The following is a 21,783-nucleotide window of genomic DNA, read 5'->3' as shown; positions in this document are numbered from 1 at the left end:
GTGGCAAGAAGGAAATAAAAGAGCAAACGACACCACCCATCACATATTCCAAACTTAGTGTGTGTGTGTGTGCATGTGCTTTATGGCCCTTCTCATGTCAAAATGAAGTCATATTACGTCACGTCAATGGTGCTGTCAAGAGTTCCTTGTGTTGTAGCTCATTCATGGCATCATTACCCATGCTTCATCCTCACTTCCTTTTCTACGTACTCTTACCTCAGTCCAAGCTCTCTACTACTGAGAGCATTAGACAACGTATCAAGCTCAGCCTAACTCAAATGTCTATAAGTGTAGATAAACTGTCCATTGTTTTGGCGGCTCTGGGGTTTAAGCTCAGTGCTTTGGGTTTGCTAGGTAGGTGCTCTGTTACTTGAGCCATGCCTCCCCTTTGGCTCTGGTTATTTTTACAATCCAGTCTGGCTTTTTTCTCAGGTTACCCAGGGCTCTGATTTTCCTATTGACATTTTCCACCATTACTGTTGAGATGGATTTCACAAACTTTTTTGGCCCTGCTGTCCTGGAACCTACATCCCTCTGATCTCAACCTCCTGTGTAGTTGGGATTGCAGGCATGAGCCACTGGTGTCCAGAAAATTGTCAGTGCTGAAAACAAAACCATAATACTTTGTAGTGAGATAGGGAATAACTGCAGACCATTCTGTATACCACATAGAGTTCTGTTGATTGTCTCACAGAAAACAGGCATAAGATTACTTCTTGTCCTAGAGGAACTTTGTATACTATTTGAGAAGATCTGACTCTAAAATATCAGGTGACCAAATAATGTTTTCAACCAAAGGGGTTCTGAGGACAATAAAATTGTTCCGGAAAAAAAGAATAATTGAGAGAGATAGTGACTACAGGAATAGGTTTGCGTCATTTCGGAGCTAGCCTCCTTTCTGTCCATTTCTTTAGTTTTACCTGTGTTCTTAGAAATAACTATAGTTTGAGCTGGAAGGGAAGTTTACAGTCAGGATATGAAAAACCTGGAATTCTAGAGTAAGGCCTTATGACCATTCTAAAGGGTAATGTCCGCAAAATGATAGCTATGGGTGAATAGGTGTTTGCAGTTGTGTTTTGGTTGGCCTTCAGGGGTTATTTCTTTTTTTAATTATTTAGCAACTATTAACATAATTATCAAGATTTCTGGTTTTTTGTGACTCATATCCTTTGGCCCCTTGGAGCTAAGATTTCTATCTGGTTGGAGCAAGCTTACATTTACCCCATTAGATGAAATATATTCTCTTGATTTTAATAGGTTCTCCCCTCTCCCACCATCACATTTCATTATGATCTTGCCCAACTTCCCTCAATGTGATTGAATTAAAATGCTTGGGACCAGAAGTGGTTACATTTGGGTTTTTTTTAAATTTTGGAGTAATTGCATATATATGATGTAGTACCTAGGTCCCTGCAAGAAGCCATTGAAAACGTGTGAACTCAATTAAAACAATGTGCAGGAACACATAATCTAACAGACATAACATGCGTAATCTGCCGCAATATTTCCTGTTATTTAATTATGGAACTTGGGGCTTGGGAAAGTCCTTTGAGGTTGTGAAATTCAGAGAGCTTTGGTACTTTGATGGGGTCAGTAGTAGAAAATTGAAAGGGAAACCTGGGTTTTCATAGTCTGGGTCTTCTTGTTCGCTATTTAACTTCTGGTCCTCTTTGCTTTCCTACGGGAATGCGGTATGCAACTGGCTTCGACTCCTTGAGCAGTCAACCCTTTCTTGAATTGTTGGGTTCCTGATTTCTAAGCTGTGCGCCCTTAGAAAAATCACTTACTTACCCTCTAAGGTCTCTGTTTTCAACTTTGTAAAATAAGAATGCTAAAGTTCTTCAGGGGTTGCTGCTATGTGTAAAGTATGCCAGTGTGTACTGCAGGTTCTCCAAAAATCATTAGCTCCTTCCTCTTCCCCTTAGTTTCTTTAAAGGGCATGAATGATGCATTCTGCTTACCTTGTGTGGTCTACACCATGAGACAAAGTATACATGTGACAGAAATAACCACTGGGTCAATCAATGAAAGCCACTCACATCTCTACTAGCAAAGAGAAAAAAGGGTTTTTTTATTCCCGCTTCCCAGCCAAGTAAACTAAAATTTATCTGTCCCTTTCATGTCCATTGGATATCAGCCTATAGTCCATTTAAGGAAATCTCCTTTTGAAAGGGACACAGCGAAGAACTCAGCTGCTTCCCACAGCTCTATAGCTCCTTGATTTTTATCCTGAAATTAGGAAGTACTAAATGGCCTTCCTAAGATAGGAAATGTGAATGGGCAGTACCAATAGACAGTTTCAAAGGTAGAGGAAAAAAAAAAAAGATACTGATGGAGGGAACCTAAACTGTGAAGTGGCTCCAGGAGATGTGTTACCTGTATCCAGGGTTTGCACGAGCGAAAAAAAAAAGAAGAAGAAGAAGAACTCAGAGCAAAAGAGAGGAAACCCACTGAGCAAGGATCCTAATCCTCCTCCTGAGCTGTACTCCTGGGCACCTGGGTAGAGTTTTGTTGCTCAAAAACATTCTTCTAAGGGATCCTCTTGCCCCTCAATGCCTAAAGATACTTTACAAAGATTTTCGTTATTTTGAAATCCACTTCTGTTAGTGCCTCTGTCCCCACAATCCTGGTCTTTGTCTTATGTAAACTGCCAGAGTTAAGTGATTTGGGCTTTACATATGGAAAGTTCATTTTGTTGTATAATTAATGGGAAGCAGACTTTGGAAGCTGATGATCCAGGCCCTTATTTATATGAGAACATATGTCTATGTTTTGTTTATGACTCACTCTTCTTGCTCCATGCATTGTAACTTGGGTTTGTTTACACTAACTTTTCCTAGAATTTTGGCTGCGTGGCATAGGAGCCAATAATTTATGGTCTTGAAAAAGGAAAAGATGATGAATGAGCTTTTTCCTCTCAAATTGTCAAATGTTAAATTGAAGAAAAGGATTTTGCTGCATTGAGTTTGCCCAAGCCTGTGTTTGAAAAAAGAAGTTAACACAGTAACTTTTTTCAATAAACTACTGATAGACTGCTCAGAATATGAATGTATATACACTTGCCAAGACAACGTATGACCTCTCCCCACAATGTACCTTTATAATTTGGACCCAAACTTTTGGCAATGAAAGGACCATTCATGGTAAAGGCTGTGTGTTAGGACATGGAGATGCACAGAAAATCTCTATATATCTTCTGCTTTATATTCCTGAGAACTTAAAACTACTCTATTTCTGTCTCTCTATCTAAGTTGTGTGTTGTATGTGTGTGTGTGTGTACATATATATATATATATGTTTGTGTATATATATATATGTATGAATATTGTGTATATATTGTCTTAAGTTTTGATGTGTGTGCATGTGTGCCAGTCCTGGGCTTTGAACTCTAGGTCTGGGCACTGTTCCTAAGGTCCTTTATGCTCAAGGCTAGCAATCTACTACTGGAGCTATGGCACCACTTTCAGCTTTTTCTGTGATTAACTGGAGATAAGAGTCTCACTGACTTTCCTGCCAGGCTGTCTTCAAACCATGATCCTCAGATCTCAGCCTCCTGACTAGCTAGGATCACAAGCAAGAACCACAGGCACCCAGCCTGTTTAAAGTTTTATTGTTAGACAATGTGTACATGTATATGTGTTCTTTCTGTGGGGAAACCTATAGTTCCATCAACCCACATCCTTAAATGGTCAAGCTGGTTTCCTTAGTGGCTTGCAATAAATTATAAACTTTATATGTGTGTGTTAGTGGTTGCACAAAGAGTTTTCAATTTGTCAGTTTAGTACTATACTTCCTGATCAGTGTCCTCCATTTCATCATTTCTTCTCCATCTCTCCCAACCCCAACCAAGTTCCAAATTTGTTTGTGCTACCTGCTTTTCCATGCATAGTTTAGATATATGTCTGTTGTTCGCAGCACTTTTTGCAATAGCTTAACTCCAAGCAATGAATGATAGTGCAAACAGCTAAAGTATGTGAAGACCCAATTTAATGTGATGTGAATGTCCTTCAAAAAGTCCTTGCATGTCCCACACACAGGCTTTGCAAAGTAGATGATAAATTCCAGTTTAGGTTGTATTACATAGTGATTTTAAAATTCAAGAAACTCAGCTAAGCTGGGTGCTAGTTATAGAGGGAGGAGCACAGAATTTTCAGTGTCCAATACAAGATAGGGCTCCATCAATAACATTTATTCCAACAATGAATAAAAAAAATCAGAACCTGTCCTAGTTCCTTAGGAAAACACAATGTAAGAATAAGGATAAATCTAAATTAATCCCATAATCTGAGTACAAGACTTAAGAGAAATGCAATCCGAAAAGAACAAGCAACCTGTATAAATTTTCCTAAAGAGGGAGCAGGATAAACACTGCAATAGAAGATCAGGAACATCTTTTATAAAGAGTCCTTAATGGGCATTTTTAAGAGTAGGCAGGTTGAACTAAGATGCATGATATTGATAGCATAATTTAGGACTGAATTTTAAACAATGCAGTGGAAATTTGGATGCAACAGAACCATTCCAAGTATTCTTTTACTTTGTATCTTTCTTTTTTCCTCACTAGTGCAGAAATCTTGCCTCTGGATAAAAGAAAAATGCAAGACTTTACTCCCTATCCAACATCAGACACAATATTCTTTCTGACATTGTAAGAAATAATAGAATTGGACACACATGTGTGGACAATGTAAAGTTATTGTTTCTGGGGTTCATCCATCATGTACTAAGGGGACAGACATGTTATAGCAATGAGAATAATTGCTTACTTTTTTAATCAAGAATACAAATATACTTTATTGTGTAAATTGATAGTATTTCTTTAAAAGCTTCAATAAAAAGGAAAGCCAGTAATATGCAATAAAGTGACTTGAATCAAGCCCAGAAGGAATTAAAGTCACTAACTTTGAACATATTCAAACCCTTTGAAAATTCCTTTAAAAAATTCCAAGTACTCTTTGAGAAAACACAATGAAAAGAGTTTTCAAATCTTTCACAGTAGACTAGAACATTGGACCAAAACTAGTATAACTAAACTTTACAGATTTAAATGAAAGACTTGGCATTTCACTCTGAAAACAATTCTACAATAGCAGTGACCCGGCTTGGTAGCTTATATGAAAGTGCTTAGAGGTAAATATGGCGTTGTTCAATATACAATTTAATGTAGACTTTATTAATGTAAGTGTGTGGCTTTCATTTATAGAAATAAATCAACTATATACATGTATGTGTATATATATATATATATATATATATATATATATATATATATTTAAGCTAAGCACTTCCTCCTTGAGAAATAAGTTCAATTCTCAGTGCCAAAATTTAAAAAGAACTTTGGGGAACATTAAAATCTCCAGAAAAGTGTGACTGAAATGGAATATAGTCTAGAATTCACCTCATTGAAAACACAAAAATCTTTATCTTTTAAAGGACATCTACTAGAACAAAGAATACTTGGAAGAATATGCCTTTGACAGACTATATTCAGAAATGAAGATCCTAAAGAGATTTGTCTGAAAATACAACATAGCGATAACCAGACTAGAAGCCTTAACAAGATTAGAACCTATAATCCCTTCTACTCCGGAGTCAAAAGCTGGCGTCCAACTCCAGGCTGGTAGGCAGACCTTATCTGATAAACCAGAATCACAAGGACTGGAGTTAAAAATCAGTAGTAGAACATTTGCCTACCATGCATGAGGCTGTAGATTCAAGCCCCAGCACCACCACATACTGTAAAAGAAAAAACAGTATCACCTCATCCCTCTAGTATCATAATCAACATCATTTCTCTCAGGTTGCCAAAAGAGACACAGTATCACATATACAATTGCAGTTATTACAGTCAACAAAGAAACAAAGCATAAGTATCTATCATGGCATACAATTCTTGGAGTTCCAGCATGCTCAACAAAGATTTATTTTATCTACGCATATATACTTAAATTAAATAGAAATTCTCCTGAATTCATGTTGTTATATGATTCCTTGTTTTCCCCTGTATTGTTCTTTTCAGACTTCAAAAGAGAGAATGAATGAAAACCTCTTGCAAATAAAAGCATGCTTATGTAATAGAGAATTATATAAAAGATGACCTCCATGGTTAAGGAAAAAGCTATACCAGATTTCAGAGGAAAGAAGAGACAATATAAAGAGCCTTAAGAGAGGGTGCACCCACCCCTAATTTGGGTGGCAAGCTTTACGGCGGTGAGATTTCACAGATGTGCTCAAATTGTCTGGCATGAATTCTGTTTCTGTCCAGCCTCCTGGGCTGTCTAGGTAGCATGATGTCTAGTTGACTTACCTTGCAACAAACGGAAGCCCAAGTTGACTGAACCTGTAGGACAAAATAGCTCTTGTGTTCTTCAGTTTACCAGTGCCACTACTTCCAACTCGCTTCTTAAGAAGCAACTTTGACCCTAGCAAATCTCACGCCCAGAGAAGTTCCTCTACTTGAAGGATGTCCTTGGTGATCTGGGCTGGAGACTCCCAGTATTAATGACACAGCACACTGGTGTGCACAGCACACGTAGGAAACTGTATTCTCCTTTTTACTTTGTGCTCTGATCATTACGCAGTGTACCAGTGAATGTGTACCAAACACTTTTAAAGGAATTATGTAAAATCTTTCTTTTTTTCTAATCTCTTAGCTTTTTCCTTCACACCTTTCCCTTTCTCCTCCCCGCCCCCCGCCCACACCACCTCACCCACAGTTTGTGTGTGTGTGTGTGTGTGTGTGTGTGTGTGTGTGTGTGTGTTATCAATTTACTCCTACCTCTGTCTGTCAGATCCAAAGGTGATTTATCACATAAGCCCTAGGCTCATGAGGACTAGTAGTATGCAGCCATCATCAAACAAGTCAAGGATTCTGAAGTTCTCGGAACCAGAACTTAAGACAACCAACTTTTTCTTTTTTATTTTTGGTTCGGTTGTAGGGCGTGAACTCTGAGCCTGGGCACTGTCCCTCAGCTCTTCAGCTCAAGGCTAGCGCTCTACCACTTGAACCACAGCTCCACTCCAGCTTTTTTCTTTTTGCTTATGTGGGGCTGAGGAATCGAACCCAGAGCCTCAGGCATGCAAGGCAAGCACTTTACCACTGAGCCATCTTCCCAGTCCCCCAGAACTTAAGAATAAGCAAGTCAGTCTCAACATTCATTCTAGAAGCTTTCCATGGGTACAGGGGTTCCCAGTATCACTGAATTGCCTTCCAGTCAGTTAGTGGTGAGCTAGGGAACATGAAGCCTCCTCTTAATCCAGGCTTGGTCTTGAGTCATTTACCTTCTAAACAATCCATCAGGAACTATTAGCCAGGCCTTTACCTTAAAGCAGGACCTATACTGTTTGTTTTGAGGACATGAAGAACCACATATGTTATGTGTGTTCAAGAAGCATTATTGTTTCTTAGCCAGACAGTTGTGGCTCATGACTATAATCCTGGCTACTTAGAAAACTGAGAACAAGAGGATTGCAATTCAATGCCAGCCCCCAAAAAGTTCCCATTCCATTTTAAAAAATATGTAGAATCTTTTGACGTAAGTTTTTAAAAATGGCATAATCCACCAGTCAATAATGGTGTAAACAGATTTTAATTTTCATCAAATTTGTTAATATTAATGAGACAGTTCTGTTATATTCAAAATATTATTCCAATTTTATAATTTTAATAATATTTTAATGACTTTTAAGGCAGAAAGCTGATTATGATTTTTGAGTTGCATTCCTTTTGTCCTTACTGTTGAAAGTTTTTATACTTTTCTTCTTTCTTGTTATGATGGTTTGGGGGGACATATTAATTCTCCAAAGAAGTTTCATTGTGATATTCCCATATATGCAAAAATATACTTGGATGAAATTCACCCCTTCTATTACTTTATCTTATTTTCCTCTTCAACTTCATCTTGGATTTTTTTAAACATTTATGATAAAGTAATCTAAAAGTGTGAATCTGAAGTGTGCTTATTTTCTATATTTTGTTAGTCTATTTTGATTAAAAAAACATAGCTAATGCTCAAGTCACATATTAATCAATTAGGTAAGGTTTGTATTGAAATTTAGCAAACTGGTTTTTTAAACTAATAATTAGACGTACTTGAAAATCAGAAGGCATTGCACTTTTTTTTCAGTGTTGGAGTTTGAATTCATGGCCTCACTCTTACTGTACTCTACCATTTGGGTCATGCCCCAGTTTATTTTTGTTTTGTTTTCACTTGGTTTATTATTATATAGGATTGTGCAGTTCTGCCCATGTGGGTGGGCCTTAAAACCTTTATCTTCTTATTTCCTACATCCACTCTATTTCCTAGAGTAGCTAGGATTACAGGAATGTGCCACCACACTTGGCCAGGTTTTTTATTTTTTTAAGCTTGTAGATTTCATATATAGAGAGAGATTTCATATATAATATATTCATATATAATATATAATATATATACATATGTAATATGTAACAAAATTACAAAAACAATATAAATATCTCCAATTATGAAATAGGCTCTTTCTATAAATTGAATTTATATATATATATATATATATATATATACACACACACACACACACACACACACATATATTATTGTAAAGATGAGTTTATTTCTTAAAGCAGTTGTTTTCTGGCCTACTCTACCCTAAAGGAACATTAAATGTTTTGTTTATGTTCTAACAACTGTTAGACATTAGTACATGTAACATTGGTAATGTCCCATGAACAGTAAAGAGAGAAAGAGAGAGAAAGAGAGAGAGAGAGAGAGAGAGAGAGAGAGAGAGAGAGAGAGAGAGAGAACATTTAGAACCTGTGCCTTTTTGCCCAAGAAAAAGTGCCAAATTCATCACAACATGTAAATCAATTTTGACAATATACTTAAAAACTATAAACCATTCATGACTGATCCTTCACCAATGTAAAATATGAAAAATACAGAGAATAGGCCAGTATAAATACATTAAAATAAAATAATATAAAATAATAAAGAGCAAAGATTTAAAAAAAACAAACAAACAAACAGCCAGGCATCTGTGGCTCATGCCTGTCATCCTAGCTACTCAGGAGGTAGAGATCTAAGGATTGCATTTTGAAGCTATCCAGGGCAGGGAAGTCTGGGAGACTTACCTCCAATAAACTACTCAGAATAAGCCAAAAGTGGAGCTGTGGCTCAAGTGGTAGAACACTAGCCTTGAGCACAAAGAGACTCAGGGATAATGCCCATACCCTGAGTTCAAGCCCCAGGACCACCATCGCCAACAACAAAAACTCTGTAAAAAAATTCTTTTTATGCAGTTTCCTGATATAACCAATAGCACTCTGAGTGAATATTCTTAATCTCATTACAAAGGATTTTGAATTATTTTTCTATTCAAAACACCTTGTTTGGGGGACTGGGAAGGTGGCTATGTGGTAGAAAGCAAAAAAAAAAAAGCTGGGAGTGGTGCTGTGGCTCAAGTAGTAGAGCGCTAGCCTTGAGCTGAAGAGCTGAGGGATAGCACCCAGGCCCAGAGTTCAGGCCCCAAGACAAACAAAACAAAACAAAACAAACAAACAAAACCTTGTTTTTTAAAAATAAAAATTAACTATATGGGCTACCGTGCTGTGGCATTTAAACTATGGAACACTAGCACCACACTGGTGAGATGCCCCATCAGCTTTCTGAATGTCTGTGATCGGCTCTCTTCTCTCAGGATCAGGATGGCCAAGTGTAACTGGCACTCATCATCTGAAGTACGTGTCAATCAACGATATCTCTGTGGTCCCATTTTTTTAAGCATTATAATGCTTAATTGAGTGCTTATGTGTTAAATATCCATGATATAAATATGAATTAGCATAATCCTTCTGTAGCCTGTTAAATCACCCTGCTTCTTCTTGGAGGAGTGAAGCCCCCTTAGTGGGCCAAACAGCAGAGCCTGGAGAACAGAGGCAAGATTTTAAATTCCTAACACCATGAATGCTGCTAAGAAGATGTAGGGAGGTATCCAACAAATGGCATTTGATGTTTGGTGGCCTTTCAGGGCTCACACACCTGTACTGCTTCACCTTCTCCATTGTCCCAGGAAAAATGTGAAGGACAGAGATAAGACAGTTCCTCACAACAACCACTCCAGAGGAAGCTGCTGTTGAACTAGCTAACCACTCACTGGGCTTTAAACAAGCTGGTCACATTCTCAAGGAGACCTCAAAGTATATTAAGACAATTTTGAGAAACAGAATGGAAAGAACAGCATGTCAGGGCGAATCCCACACATCTGCTAACTTTTAATTCTAAATTGCTGCTCTACACATAAAGAGTTGGACTCGAGGGCTTGAGCTTCCATCAGATGTTCTCTGCTTTGCAGGGACCTGCTCAGGAAAGGCAACTTGTTAGTTTTTTTTTTTTAAAGAGTTTTAAAGGCCAGGACTGTAGGAAGGTCATTTAAATTCACAGGATGAAGGGGAAAGTTGATACATCATGATACATCATGAGGCATGTTGCCTCATATACTTCCCTTCAAAAAATAAAACCATCCATTAGGAGAATAAAAGACCATTATGGAGTCAAATCCAAGCACAAAATACAAAGAAACACACACACACACACACAAAACACACACACACACACACACACACACACACACACACACACATTACATTGGAGAACATGAGACAATTGAATTCCCTTGAGTTTGTAGTTGCTTACCATGTAGAATGCACCAGATCATGTGCTGCTGTATGAATGATTCCTACACTGAAAATGAAGAGGGAAAGAAATGGCCTTTGCATGCAGAGAACTTTCTAACACATCAGTATACAAGGAAACACCCATTGCAGTAAACTGTCTTAAGACCAACAGTGTTCCAGTTCTCTATAACTTAGAAAGCAACTTCATTTCAGGTAATTCGTCCTTCCTCTTTTTCTCCCAACCTCGCCACAAGGACACTCAAACAGAATAACTCTAAAGAGTCAAAAATAAATCGGCTCCCCTCACCCACACCACACAATCTTTCTTGTAAAATTAACATATGTCTTACACATGGGCAAAGCAGTCTCTCAACATTAGCACCAGTTTCTTAAAAAACATCTCAATAGCTAAACATTGTTAGCCCTTGGCCTGGCTCACAGTGGCTATGCTATGTATGTGTATATGTATATGTATATATACACATATATGTGTGTATATATACACATATATGTGTGTATTATTGTGTGTATACAAAAAGTCCGTTCTTTGATTATCATTAAAGATGTGAGTCAAATCAGGGAAATGCTGATGAGGCTATGGTCTGATAATAGGAGTAAAAAGTCCTTCTAGGTCTGAATGAAAACCACTTCAGCCATTTGCATAGCAACTTTAAACCTTTTGAAGGTGCTTTATATTGCAGAGTTATGAAGACATGAATTTGCATTTTTCCTGGGTCACTCATGATTCTTCTTTAAGACTAACAAAGAGCAGCAGGCAGCATATAGAACAGTTATAAGAAGGAGAGCAAATATGGTATCAATCTTACAGGCCAGAAATCACTATCGAAATAATGAAACAAGTTGAAGAGAGAAAAATCTGTAAAGATTTAGAGAGACAGCAAAGCAATAAGGAGAATGAGTTGCGAATATCAAATCCTGCCAAGTCCAAAGTCTTCTGCCCCTCACACTAGGATTTAATAAATATTTCAGAAATACGTGTTTTAGAAAGCCGCCTCATATTTTGGGAAAGCAATGGCTAATGAGTCTAGGAGAAAGGTCTAGTCCAGAAGTGAGCTTGGAGAGTATCTATTCTATCCAGGCAATGTAAGAAATGAAGGGAGACCAAGAGGCATGAAAGATTCATCCTGGTTCATTTCCCTACACGGAAGGCTCTTTCCATTATACACACTCTGCTATTATTCACACACAAGGATAATGAGTCTCAGCTGAATGTTTGGATAATAAGCATAAGAACAAAATATAATTCAGATGTTCAGTAGATGTAGGGGGAAAAACCCAAACATTACAATGTATGAAAGGAAGGGAGATGCTAAGTTGTAACACTCCCAGTGAACATTTGTGACTTCTACTTGCTGTTGGGCACAGTTGAAACAGAGAATACATTTGGTCTCCCACACTGTGGTGCCATGAGGGAGAGCAGCAATCACTGTGTGCTTTCTAGGGAAGTCATGGGTACATGCTCTCCACTAAAGATGTCTCCTATTCTTACAAAATGTTATAGGTGAAATAAATCCCCCAGTGGGTTAAAAACAGAACTCTCTTCAGTCCTGAGATTCTGGGGAAATACTGTTGTGCCATTTATCTTTTATAGCTTTTAAACCTTGTATCATTGAAAACGTTACGCATATACCAAAGCAGGTAGAATAAGATTAATAAAGCCCATCTATCTTTCATTCAGCTTCAACAGTATAAACTCACAATCGATCACTTTTTTTCCACATTACCTCTTCTTACTTCCCCTTTTCCTTGTTATGTTGATGCCAGTCTCTGACACCTCATGATTTCACCCATAAGTACTTCGGTATACATTTCTGAAAAATAAGAAGATGGTCACAAAGCAGTAACTGCAACTAAGAAAATTTACCATGATTAGGAATGTCCAGGCCAGGTTCAAATTTAAACTTATTTGATGACGTCTTTTAACACTTTATTTAAATTGGCATTCAAATAAGGTCATCCTGTTTCTTAAGAGTTTTAAATGTATAATTTTTCCCTCCATTCACCTGAAATGTGTATGTATATGTATACACCCATATGTGTGTGTGTGTGTGTGTATACACATGATGTCTCAAAAACATATATATGTGTGTGTGTATATATATATGTATCATATATATGTATATATATATGTATCACACACACACACACACACACACATATATGTTTTTGAGACACCATGTTGTTTAATTGTAAGTCCCCACACTTTCCATTTTGCTATCTGGAGCTCTTTGTGTCCTATATATTTCAAGGTATCCTTGCCTATCCTTCTCTCTGAATTTTGAGTTGGTTCACTCTAGACCTTTGCTGTCTATAAAGTAAGTCTCCTTGGAAAATGTGACAACTACAATTAAATATTAACTCTCAATCATACTAGCTACCTTGTAAGTGCTCAGTAGGCATGTGTAGCTAGTGGCTACCATATGGAATGGTACAGATAAAGAATGTTTTCACCATTCCAGAAAATTTGGCTAAATAGACTGTTCTCCAAAGCTTAGTAAAGTTCTATAAAGTCATTGTGGAGGAAACCCTTTTGCATCCTTTGCTTCCTATTGTAAGTGAGTAAAGAGGCTCCTTTGAGATGGGGCTGCTGGGAAATGAACCTATACATCTTCAACTCTAATAGTTTTTACCCCATAAGAGTCCAAGGTGATTATGTCACTTTATGCTTTCATGAACAATCTACAACAATCCTAGTCCCTTACACCAATGCCAACATTACATGGTTTCAGATTTAATTTTTACCACTTAGATATCTACAAATGAAATGAAAATAAAAACACAAGCATGTGAAGAGGAAAGAGAGCAAATATTTAGCTCAATCAATAGTGGAGGAAAGAGAGAGAGAGAGTAATAATAAAACATAAGGAATGTTGGTCTACATCCTGAGACAGAAGTATGATGAGTCAAAGCTACATGCTCTACATAATGAGTATGAGATTATCTACTAGGTTTTTGTTGTCTTTTGGCATTTTATTCCAAAAAGAAAGAAGGCTAATCCATTGGCTATATTTGCCCCCAAAAAGTTCCTGGAGTATTTCAATCAAACTTCCCTTGGTTAATAGTGTCAACTCACTTATTTACTTCAGGTTTTCATGCTGTAATGAATATTAGCCAAATTGTTTACTTTCTGCTTGGAGTTTTGGAGTATATGTCACATAGCATTTTCTTTCTTGTTAAATAGTATAAACGAAAGGGAAAATATAACTGCAAATGGATCCTTTATTTGAAATAATACCAGAAGTTTCTTGGATCTAGTTTTCTTTTGCTTGTGAGTGGCACAAAGTAAATCCTTGCTTCTAAAGGGAGGCCTGCTAACTCTTAGTGTCCCTGTATTTGCAAGAGTCACTTTAAAAATCCAAACTAAATCTCTCTTAAGGGTTGTGCTCTGAGGCAGCAGTGATTAGTCTGATTTGTCAGTGCAGAAACAACCTTTAAATCCTGCCCAGGAAGGAGGCACCATGCGAGGCCCTTTTAGAGACACAAAGCCAGACCAGAATCAGTGCCTGCATCTGAGAACTGATAATTGAACAAGCTTTTCTTTCTTTCTTTTTTTTTTACAAGACTAACTACAAAAGTTTTATTTTTATAGTCAGAAGCTCACTCTGGCTTTGTTCTATTTTGATCTTTATAACTTATTTTAAAGATCGCTCAGTAGTTATTCATTGCTCAGTCAGTCTAGCTGACCTTTGGCCAAAAGCTGTAGCAGTTTGACCCGGCCTATGGAACTCAGCGCTTCCCACTCCATGAAGCTAGTGGCATAAATAACTTCAAATAAAACCTTCCTGGAGGTCTGTGATGGCCACAGCATGAGAGAGAAGTGGGGAGACAGGGGAAAGAATGAAGTGGGAGTACCCAAGAATGAAGGAGAGTAGTGTCCAAGTTTTACGCTTTTTTTCCCCTCCTTCCTTCTCTTAAGATATGTATTCTGTTTCCCTAATGGTACATGAATAAAATAATGGAAGGGCACAGTAAACTAAGATACTGAGATGAATTACATCCCCTTTTGACCTAGGTCTTTTACCCAGGCTTGCTTCTTCAGGGTTAAACATTTAGGGTAAATCACAACAACAAATTGGTAAGTTTACTGATAGCCAGAGTGGAGAAGGGGCAGTGTGTCCAAGGGTGCATGCACATACATGTGCGTGTCTGTTTACACACACACACACATACACAGGTATGTGTACATGTGCCTGCTTGCACACAATAAAAAGGGAAAGAATGAGCTAAAGGCAAAAGGCTGGCATGTCTTGAAGCCATTCACACTTTATGGTGTCTGAACTTCAAAACGAAGCAGCTCTGAAGGCCATTTAGTGGCACAGTACAGGACTTCCTGAGAAGTTGGGCTCATAAAAAAGAGGCGCATCTGGCCACCAGCACATGAAAAGAGCTCTTTGCAAGCAACAGTTCAGCAGGGGGAGGGTAAGTGATTCAGAAACACCTGGCGGACATTTCCCTGGAGGTTCCCAGGATGAACTGGTTTGGAAGGAGTTGGTTAATTGGACATCACCAGGCAATCCTGACATGGGAAAAGACTGCCATCCTAACTAAAGTGTTCAGGAAGTAACCCCCCCTCATAGATAGATGAAGGTTAACACAACAGTTTGGTGACATATTCTAGATCAGGTCAAGGTCTCATTTGTAAGACATCAGTAGTGTGTCCTATGTGATCATACTGCAGGCTGTGGAGGGCTATGGGTCATTGTATTCATTCAACATCCACAAAAAAGAGGAAGCATAATTGAATGCTAAATTGAGTTGGGCTGAATATGAAAGGCTTGGCTAAAATATTAAATCAATGGTAAGGAAAATAATGAAGAAATATATATATTGTAGTTTGGCTATTGTTCCTGTCATTCAAGGCCAAGTGCCAGTTTTCATGTCCTTAACGTAGAATGACTGTTTCTTGTAACTGTGAGAACTGAAATAATGCAAACTGAAACACGCTGCACCTGTAACAGAATCAAAACATAGTTTATTTTTGTTTTCAAAGTGAATAAAGAAGAAACACTAAAAAAAAAAATAGCCAAGTACTGAGTCACTTCCAAAGTATCCATAATTCTCTCTTAGTGCAAATGAACTATACAAAGGGTTCTATGCATGAACAGAATGTGCTCTGATCAAATTTACACCCCCCCTCCCCCTTGATTACTTGTTCTTAGAACAACTTTTTGCAGGGCTGGGAATCCAACCCAGGGCTGTGGGTCCTACCCCTGAGCTACATTCTCAGCCTTCATGATTCTTACCACCAGACAGAACACTTGATATCCGTGCAGTGCCCATGTCTTGCTGTCCTGGAGTCATGTGCTCAGGTTCTTTTCTCTTGCCCTCTGCAGCCAGCTCCTCCCTGAAGAAGCGGTTCAAGCGGCGGGAGATCGAAGCCATCCAGTGCGAGGTGCGGAAGATGTGCAACTACACCAAGATACTGTCCACCAAGAAGAACCTGGACCACGTGAACAAGATCCTGAAGGCCAAGCGGCTGCAGAGACAATCAAAGACAGGCAACAACTTCGTCAAGAAGAGGCGAGGGCGACCCCGGAAGCAGCCCACCCAATTCGATGAGGACTCCAGAGACCAAATGCCAGTGCTGGAAAAATGCATTGACCTTCCTAGCAAAAGGGGCCAAAAGCCTAGCCTGAGCCCGCTTGTACTGGAGCCGGCCACCAGCCAGGACACCATCATGGCCACCATTGAGGCTGTCATCCACATGGCCCGGGAGGCACCGCCTCTGCCCCCGCCCCCTCCTCCCCCCCTGCCTCCACCCCCACCCCCACCTCCACCCCCTCCTCTGCCCAAGACCCCCCGAGGTGGGAAGAGGAAACACAAACCTCAGCCTCCAGGGCAGCCTCCACAGCAGCAGCCGCCCCCACCGCAGCAGCCCCTTCCCCAGGAAGAGGAGGTGAAGGCCAAAAGGTCCAGGAAGTCCCGTGGGAGCGAGAGTGATGTCCTCGCCTAGGGCAGGTCTGGACGTCTGAACCCGAGGGCTGGGGACTTGACTGACGCCTTGGAAGTGCAGCGAGCAGGAACAGGGGGTAGCCTCCCCCACTGCAGGGACACGGGCTGGGCGGGCAGGATGGGGGCCAGATGAGGGGGTTGAACCATCCATGCCCTGGGGGAAGGGGGAAGAGAGGGAGTTCTTGGGATCGCCAAGGAAATGCAGCAGCTGGTCCAGGCTGCACCGGGGCATAGTTGTCAACTTGAGTGTGGCCAGATCCTCTGCAGGAAGCAGGAGACCCCACCCCCACCCCACCCACCCACCCAGAAGCAGAAGGCTGGTGCTCTCTGCCAGCCCCTCCTCCGAGTCCCTCACATCTAAGGTGTGCCCTTGATTCTGAGCTCGTGTGCTGGCCAGGAAAAATGTCAAAAGGGAAAACACCCTCACTTAGGAAACATTCCACGGGCTTGGTTATAACCCACTTTCACTTAATCGGGTTTTTGGTTTTTGTTTGGTTCCTATTTCTTTCCGTGTTTTCAATCCCTGCTAGGCTTTGGGGCACTGGCGTCATCCTCAAGGTGAATCTTTCCGTTAACAAAATACAGTTTCTCAGATAGAATCACATGATCAGGTGGTGGGCTCTTAGCGACAGGTGACCTTAGACCTGCATTCACATTCTTCCACAGGCCTCCTCTAGCTCACATACACTGACTTTTACACCTTCTGTTCCTGCTTTTCCTTTGTCCATTGTACTTCCCTGTGCGCTTTTCCTTAACTCGCTGCCCTTTTCTTGGTACATGTTTAAATAATGTAAATCTTACCTGTGTTGTAAAGTTCACCCTTAGCGTGCTCTATCCCAAGGAACATGGCTTTGAATTCCAATCATTGTGAAGCAGATACTCAGTATTGACAGAGCCCTTTTAATAAGCAACTCTCAGCAGATGCGGGATATGTTGACTGAAGTCGTCAACCAGGTTATTTTTATACTGACAACATATCGGTAGAAAACAGGCAGGAAAAAAAAATTAGTTTTAATACCCCACAGAAGATGGAATTCCTGACAAGCTACCAAAAATTAAAAGCTCCAACCCAACAGAAGAAAATTGTCTAGCAATGCCCTGGTATGTGAATTTTTTTTTTATCATACAAAGAAACCTGTCATAGATTGTTGAGAAACAAAAACAAAAAGACAATAGAAGTCCATTATCTCTCGCTAATTATTTCTTAAAAGCAAATGGGAGTAAGTGTTCTTATCTAAAAAAAATTAAAAACAAACAAAAAAAAGTTCAAAGGGTATCACCACTCCAATTGTATCTAGCCACCTTGGACAAAGTATCCAAACTGTGGTTGCCTTAATACACTAAAACATTTTTGTACATAATGTAATTATAAATCTATCAGTCTGCATGGATGCAAACTGTGTGTGACAAATTGTCTTTTAAATGGTCAATTTCAACTGTACATTTCTCATCCAAGTTGTACACTAGCCATTGGTTTAACGTGGACAGATATTCTATTACCCACAGCCCACGTAAAACATGTTAAGAAGACGCTGAATGAATTTAAAATTATTCCATTGCCATAGATGTTTTTTAAAATTCATATAAATATTTTCAATTTCCTCCCTTAACTCTTCCCCTTACCTTTCTTAAGACATCAGAAATACCTGGCATAGTAGATTATAGAACAGGTGACAAAAACAGAATGAAATTTCTTAATGGGAATTAGAATATCTGCTTTACCTCCAAATTAAGTTTCTTTACCGGAAGTTGAGACCAGTTGGAAATTGAATTATCACTTCACAATGCAATATTATTTCCTGAAAGAGGAAGGGGTCTTCCTTGTGAACAGAAGAGAATAAATGATGGGGTATCTATGGGAATAAATTTCAAAATCTCAATATGCTTGCAAGCATCTCTGGTGTGTGATGTTTGAAATCACCTAAGAGCCATCCCACAAAGCACCGTCTCTTGTGTTCTTCACACCATTTGCTGCCCACCAGGTCAGCCACACGTATCCTAGAGATATGTAGGTTTAAAAGATTGTACTTTAAAGCTTATATCCTAGATACTCAGTTTGTGACCTGGGTTGACCTATGGCATTTCACACAAGTTGAACACAAAATCAAACCGCTATTTTCAATCTGTCATTCTCAAGCCCGGTCTGAGCCGTTCTGAAGTCGCTGGAGAGGAAGGTTTAAATTAGCCTCTCTCACCCTGCCATTGCTAAGAAAGAGCTACCATTTTCATTCCAATTAAGCCATAAAGAGGTTTCTCTTCCTGTTGGATTTGGAAAATCATTTCCTTCGTTTCTTTTCTTTTGCCCTTTGTCCTTCCTGTGTCGTACAGGCTCTCAAATCCATTCTGTAAATGGGCTAAATCTTCTTGCAGAACAGTAATCCAAGGCTTGGAAAACTTAGAAGAAAACCCCAAGTTTAAAATTGGCATTACCCTCAAATAAGTAAGGAACTCCAGATAACTTTGGAATAGAGTAGAATTATTAAGCCAATGAAAGATATTCCTGGAGAGATACAGTGGAGGGGGTTCAAACTCTCTCATGGATAGGAAGCTCTTCCACCTGGTATGCTGAGAATATTTTTGGCATATTCTAAATAGGGCCTTGAAGGTGGGAGCAAGTCCAGTCACCCATAGTGACCCTCCGTCACCTGGTGACTCCCTCCATGTTTCATTGCTTTGTTTTTCTTATCTTTCAGAACTTGACTCAGCTCATCAGTGTAATCACTTCCTTATTCTCTGACTACCCTCTTTCCTTTACCCCTCCTCTTCTGTGCAGGCTAATCAAGTTTTACATTTAGTAAGTTGTGGAACCAGGAAGAGAAGCCAACTCTTTTAAACTAGAGCGTGGAGGTCTTTACTCACACAACATTGCCTTTAGACACCCAACACTGCCTTGTGGGGTTGCATTTTTATTTTGAGAGGAGGTCATTTGAGATGCACAAGACTAAACATTTGCAACATGGAAATATTTTGGATTAAGAAACACCCACTGGTTTTTATTTCCTTTTCTTATTCTGGAATACTCACCTTCATTATACAAGTATGGACCCAACCTATAGTATAAGAAGTCTTACTAGGGATGAGAAGATGATGAAGTCTAGACACAAAAGTTCCTTAGAGGTACTGATGAATCTTTAATCTACTGTACTAAGGGGCCACTAGTTTATTGATCCCTCATCTCAAATGAAAGGAGTTGAAGTTTTATGTCCTGAAGTAGCCCAGGTCTGGCTACAACCCAAGGAAGAAAGGTCAAAGGAAAGGAGAGGATATAGGGTTGCTTTTTGACTTGGCAGGCCTAGGATTCAGCAGATACTAGCAGCCCAGGGAAGGTGACTAAGGGCTGCTAGAAAATTACTGCGACTTGGCTACTGTCTGGAATGAAAGGCCATGTTCAGTGGCAGCCAGAATTTGTGTTCTACACATTGCTGGGTCTATAAATATGATAAGCAAGTGGTGACAGAATTATAGTATAAGGTGATGTATTACATGGAGATCATAAAGGATTTGGTATTAGGACTTAAGTAGAAAATCCCATGCCTAGCTTATTACTCAACAATATTTAGATAATAAGCTTTTGGAGAGTATTTTTTCCCCTATCGCTAGGAAGATTTACCTGGGAACTGTCTAAAGTCTATCCATACATTTCCAAAGCCTTTAAATGCCAACTGTAGTGTGGAGAGGGAGAGGGGGTGGCAGAAGCTGAAATGCCTCAAAAGCCATTTAAGTGTTACGTCGCAGGATTTTCAGTCCTACTCATTATGTAAAAGTAGATAAATCTAGACATTTTCCCTCAACACTACCCTATCATATCACAATGCTCCAAATGCCAGAGCATACAGATAATGTCATCACAGTGCCTAGAAACTCAAAACTGTAATATACCGTAGCATTTTCTTGGTGTTTAAAGTTTCTTTCCACAATACAAGGCGCCGTCTGCCTCTTGTTTCTTGGAGAGTTCACCCCACTGAGGAGCCTGCCTTCCCTGTCGGATGCAGTCACTTGGGGAACAGTCTTAGAAGCACATATCAACCAAGGAAGAAACTTCCTGGATACCTAACGCCCACTTGCCCAGGTACAATAAACACTAAAGGGGGGAAATTGTGAAGAACTGCCAACTGGTCGACTCGGAAGGGCAGTTCCACCCTAGATTGGTGTCTTTCTCTTTCTTCCTTTTTTTTTTTTTTTTTAAAAAAAATCTATTTCTTAAATAATAATAAATGCACATGATGTGTTAAATATGTACATATATATTTCAAAAGAAAAAAAATGGGGCACAAGATTGTCTTACAAGTCGTGCTGGCTAATTTTTAGTTTGTATTCATAAGTGGTTTTTAAAAGCCTTTTTTAAAGTGTAATTTGCATGTCCTACTTTGATTGTATGTAAACATATTTTAGAACAAAAAATGTATTTGTATTTTATTGAATATAGAGGCAAGAAAAATTGTACATTGTTTGAAATGTTCTTTTTGTAACAGTTTTTATTCATAAAGCATTTTTGTACATTTAAAATGAACATGGACTTGCTGTCACTTGAGGCGTAGCTACACCTGGCATGCTTTACTGTCATGCTCCTCATGGTCTTAGATGTTGGGTTTTAAACATTTTTTTCTAAAAGAAAGCTCAGTCTTTTTTGCTACCAGATCAGGTTAGCACAGTATAGAGCACTTAACTATTAAAAAAAAAAAGTTAATCCTATTCATATGTTATTCATTGTGTGAAATTAAAGACATTCAATTCAGTCTAACATGAGTCGTGAATTCTTTTGTTTGCTTTTCCATCTGGTTCACATCGCTAAGCAGTTTTAATAGCATTTGGGGGTCTTTGCTCACACCAACTGGATACAGAATCATTGACAAGATCTAGCCAAACCTCTTTTGTGTGATGTGAGAAAAGACATGGTGGGCAAGTCGGAAGTCTCATTTGCTGGGCTTCTGTTGAGAGAATATGGTACTCTCTGCACATGGAGCCAGGGTTGAGTCTGAGAACTGATAGACCTCTGGTATGGTAGGGGGCTAAAGACCCATCTTACCCTCCATGTTTAGAAGAACACATACACAGAGGCTACATTGTTTAAGTATACCATGAGGTCATTTTTCTGAATGAAGGCTCCCTGGCTGGACTTAAATGTTTTATTGGAACAATAGAAAGGAAAGGTTAAGGAA

General features: G+C 39.2%; 1 protein-coding gene across 2 annotated transcripts in view; it reads left to right on the top strand.

Annotated features, from left to right (window-relative positions):
- The window catches only part of Setbp1 (SET binding protein 1), a 359,817-nt gene extending 338,467 nt beyond the window's left edge, over positions 1-21,350 (top strand). For both annotated transcript variants that reach the window (XM_070029245.1, XM_070029244.1), the window contains one exon: positions 16,006-21,350. In XM_070029245.1, coding sequence (XP_069885346.1) covers positions 16,006-16,625 — 620 coding nt within the window. In that variant the 3' untranslated portion in view covers positions 16,626-21,350. The remainder of the gene's footprint in view (positions 1-16,005) is intronic.
- The last annotated feature ends 433 nt before the right edge of the window (positions 21,351-21,783 follow it).

Source organism: Dipodomys merriami, unplaced genomic scaffold (genome assembly GCF_024711535.1).
Source record: "Dipodomys merriami isolate MVZ:Mamm:240054 unplaced genomic scaffold, mDipMer1.0.p SCAF_2, whole genome shotgun sequence".
In the NCBI taxonomy this organism is placed as follows: Eukaryota; Metazoa; Chordata; class Mammalia; order Rodentia; family Heteromyidae; genus Dipodomys; species Dipodomys merriami.
Note: the sequence above shows the minus strand (reverse complement) of the source record. Positions and strands in the feature narration are given on the sequence as shown.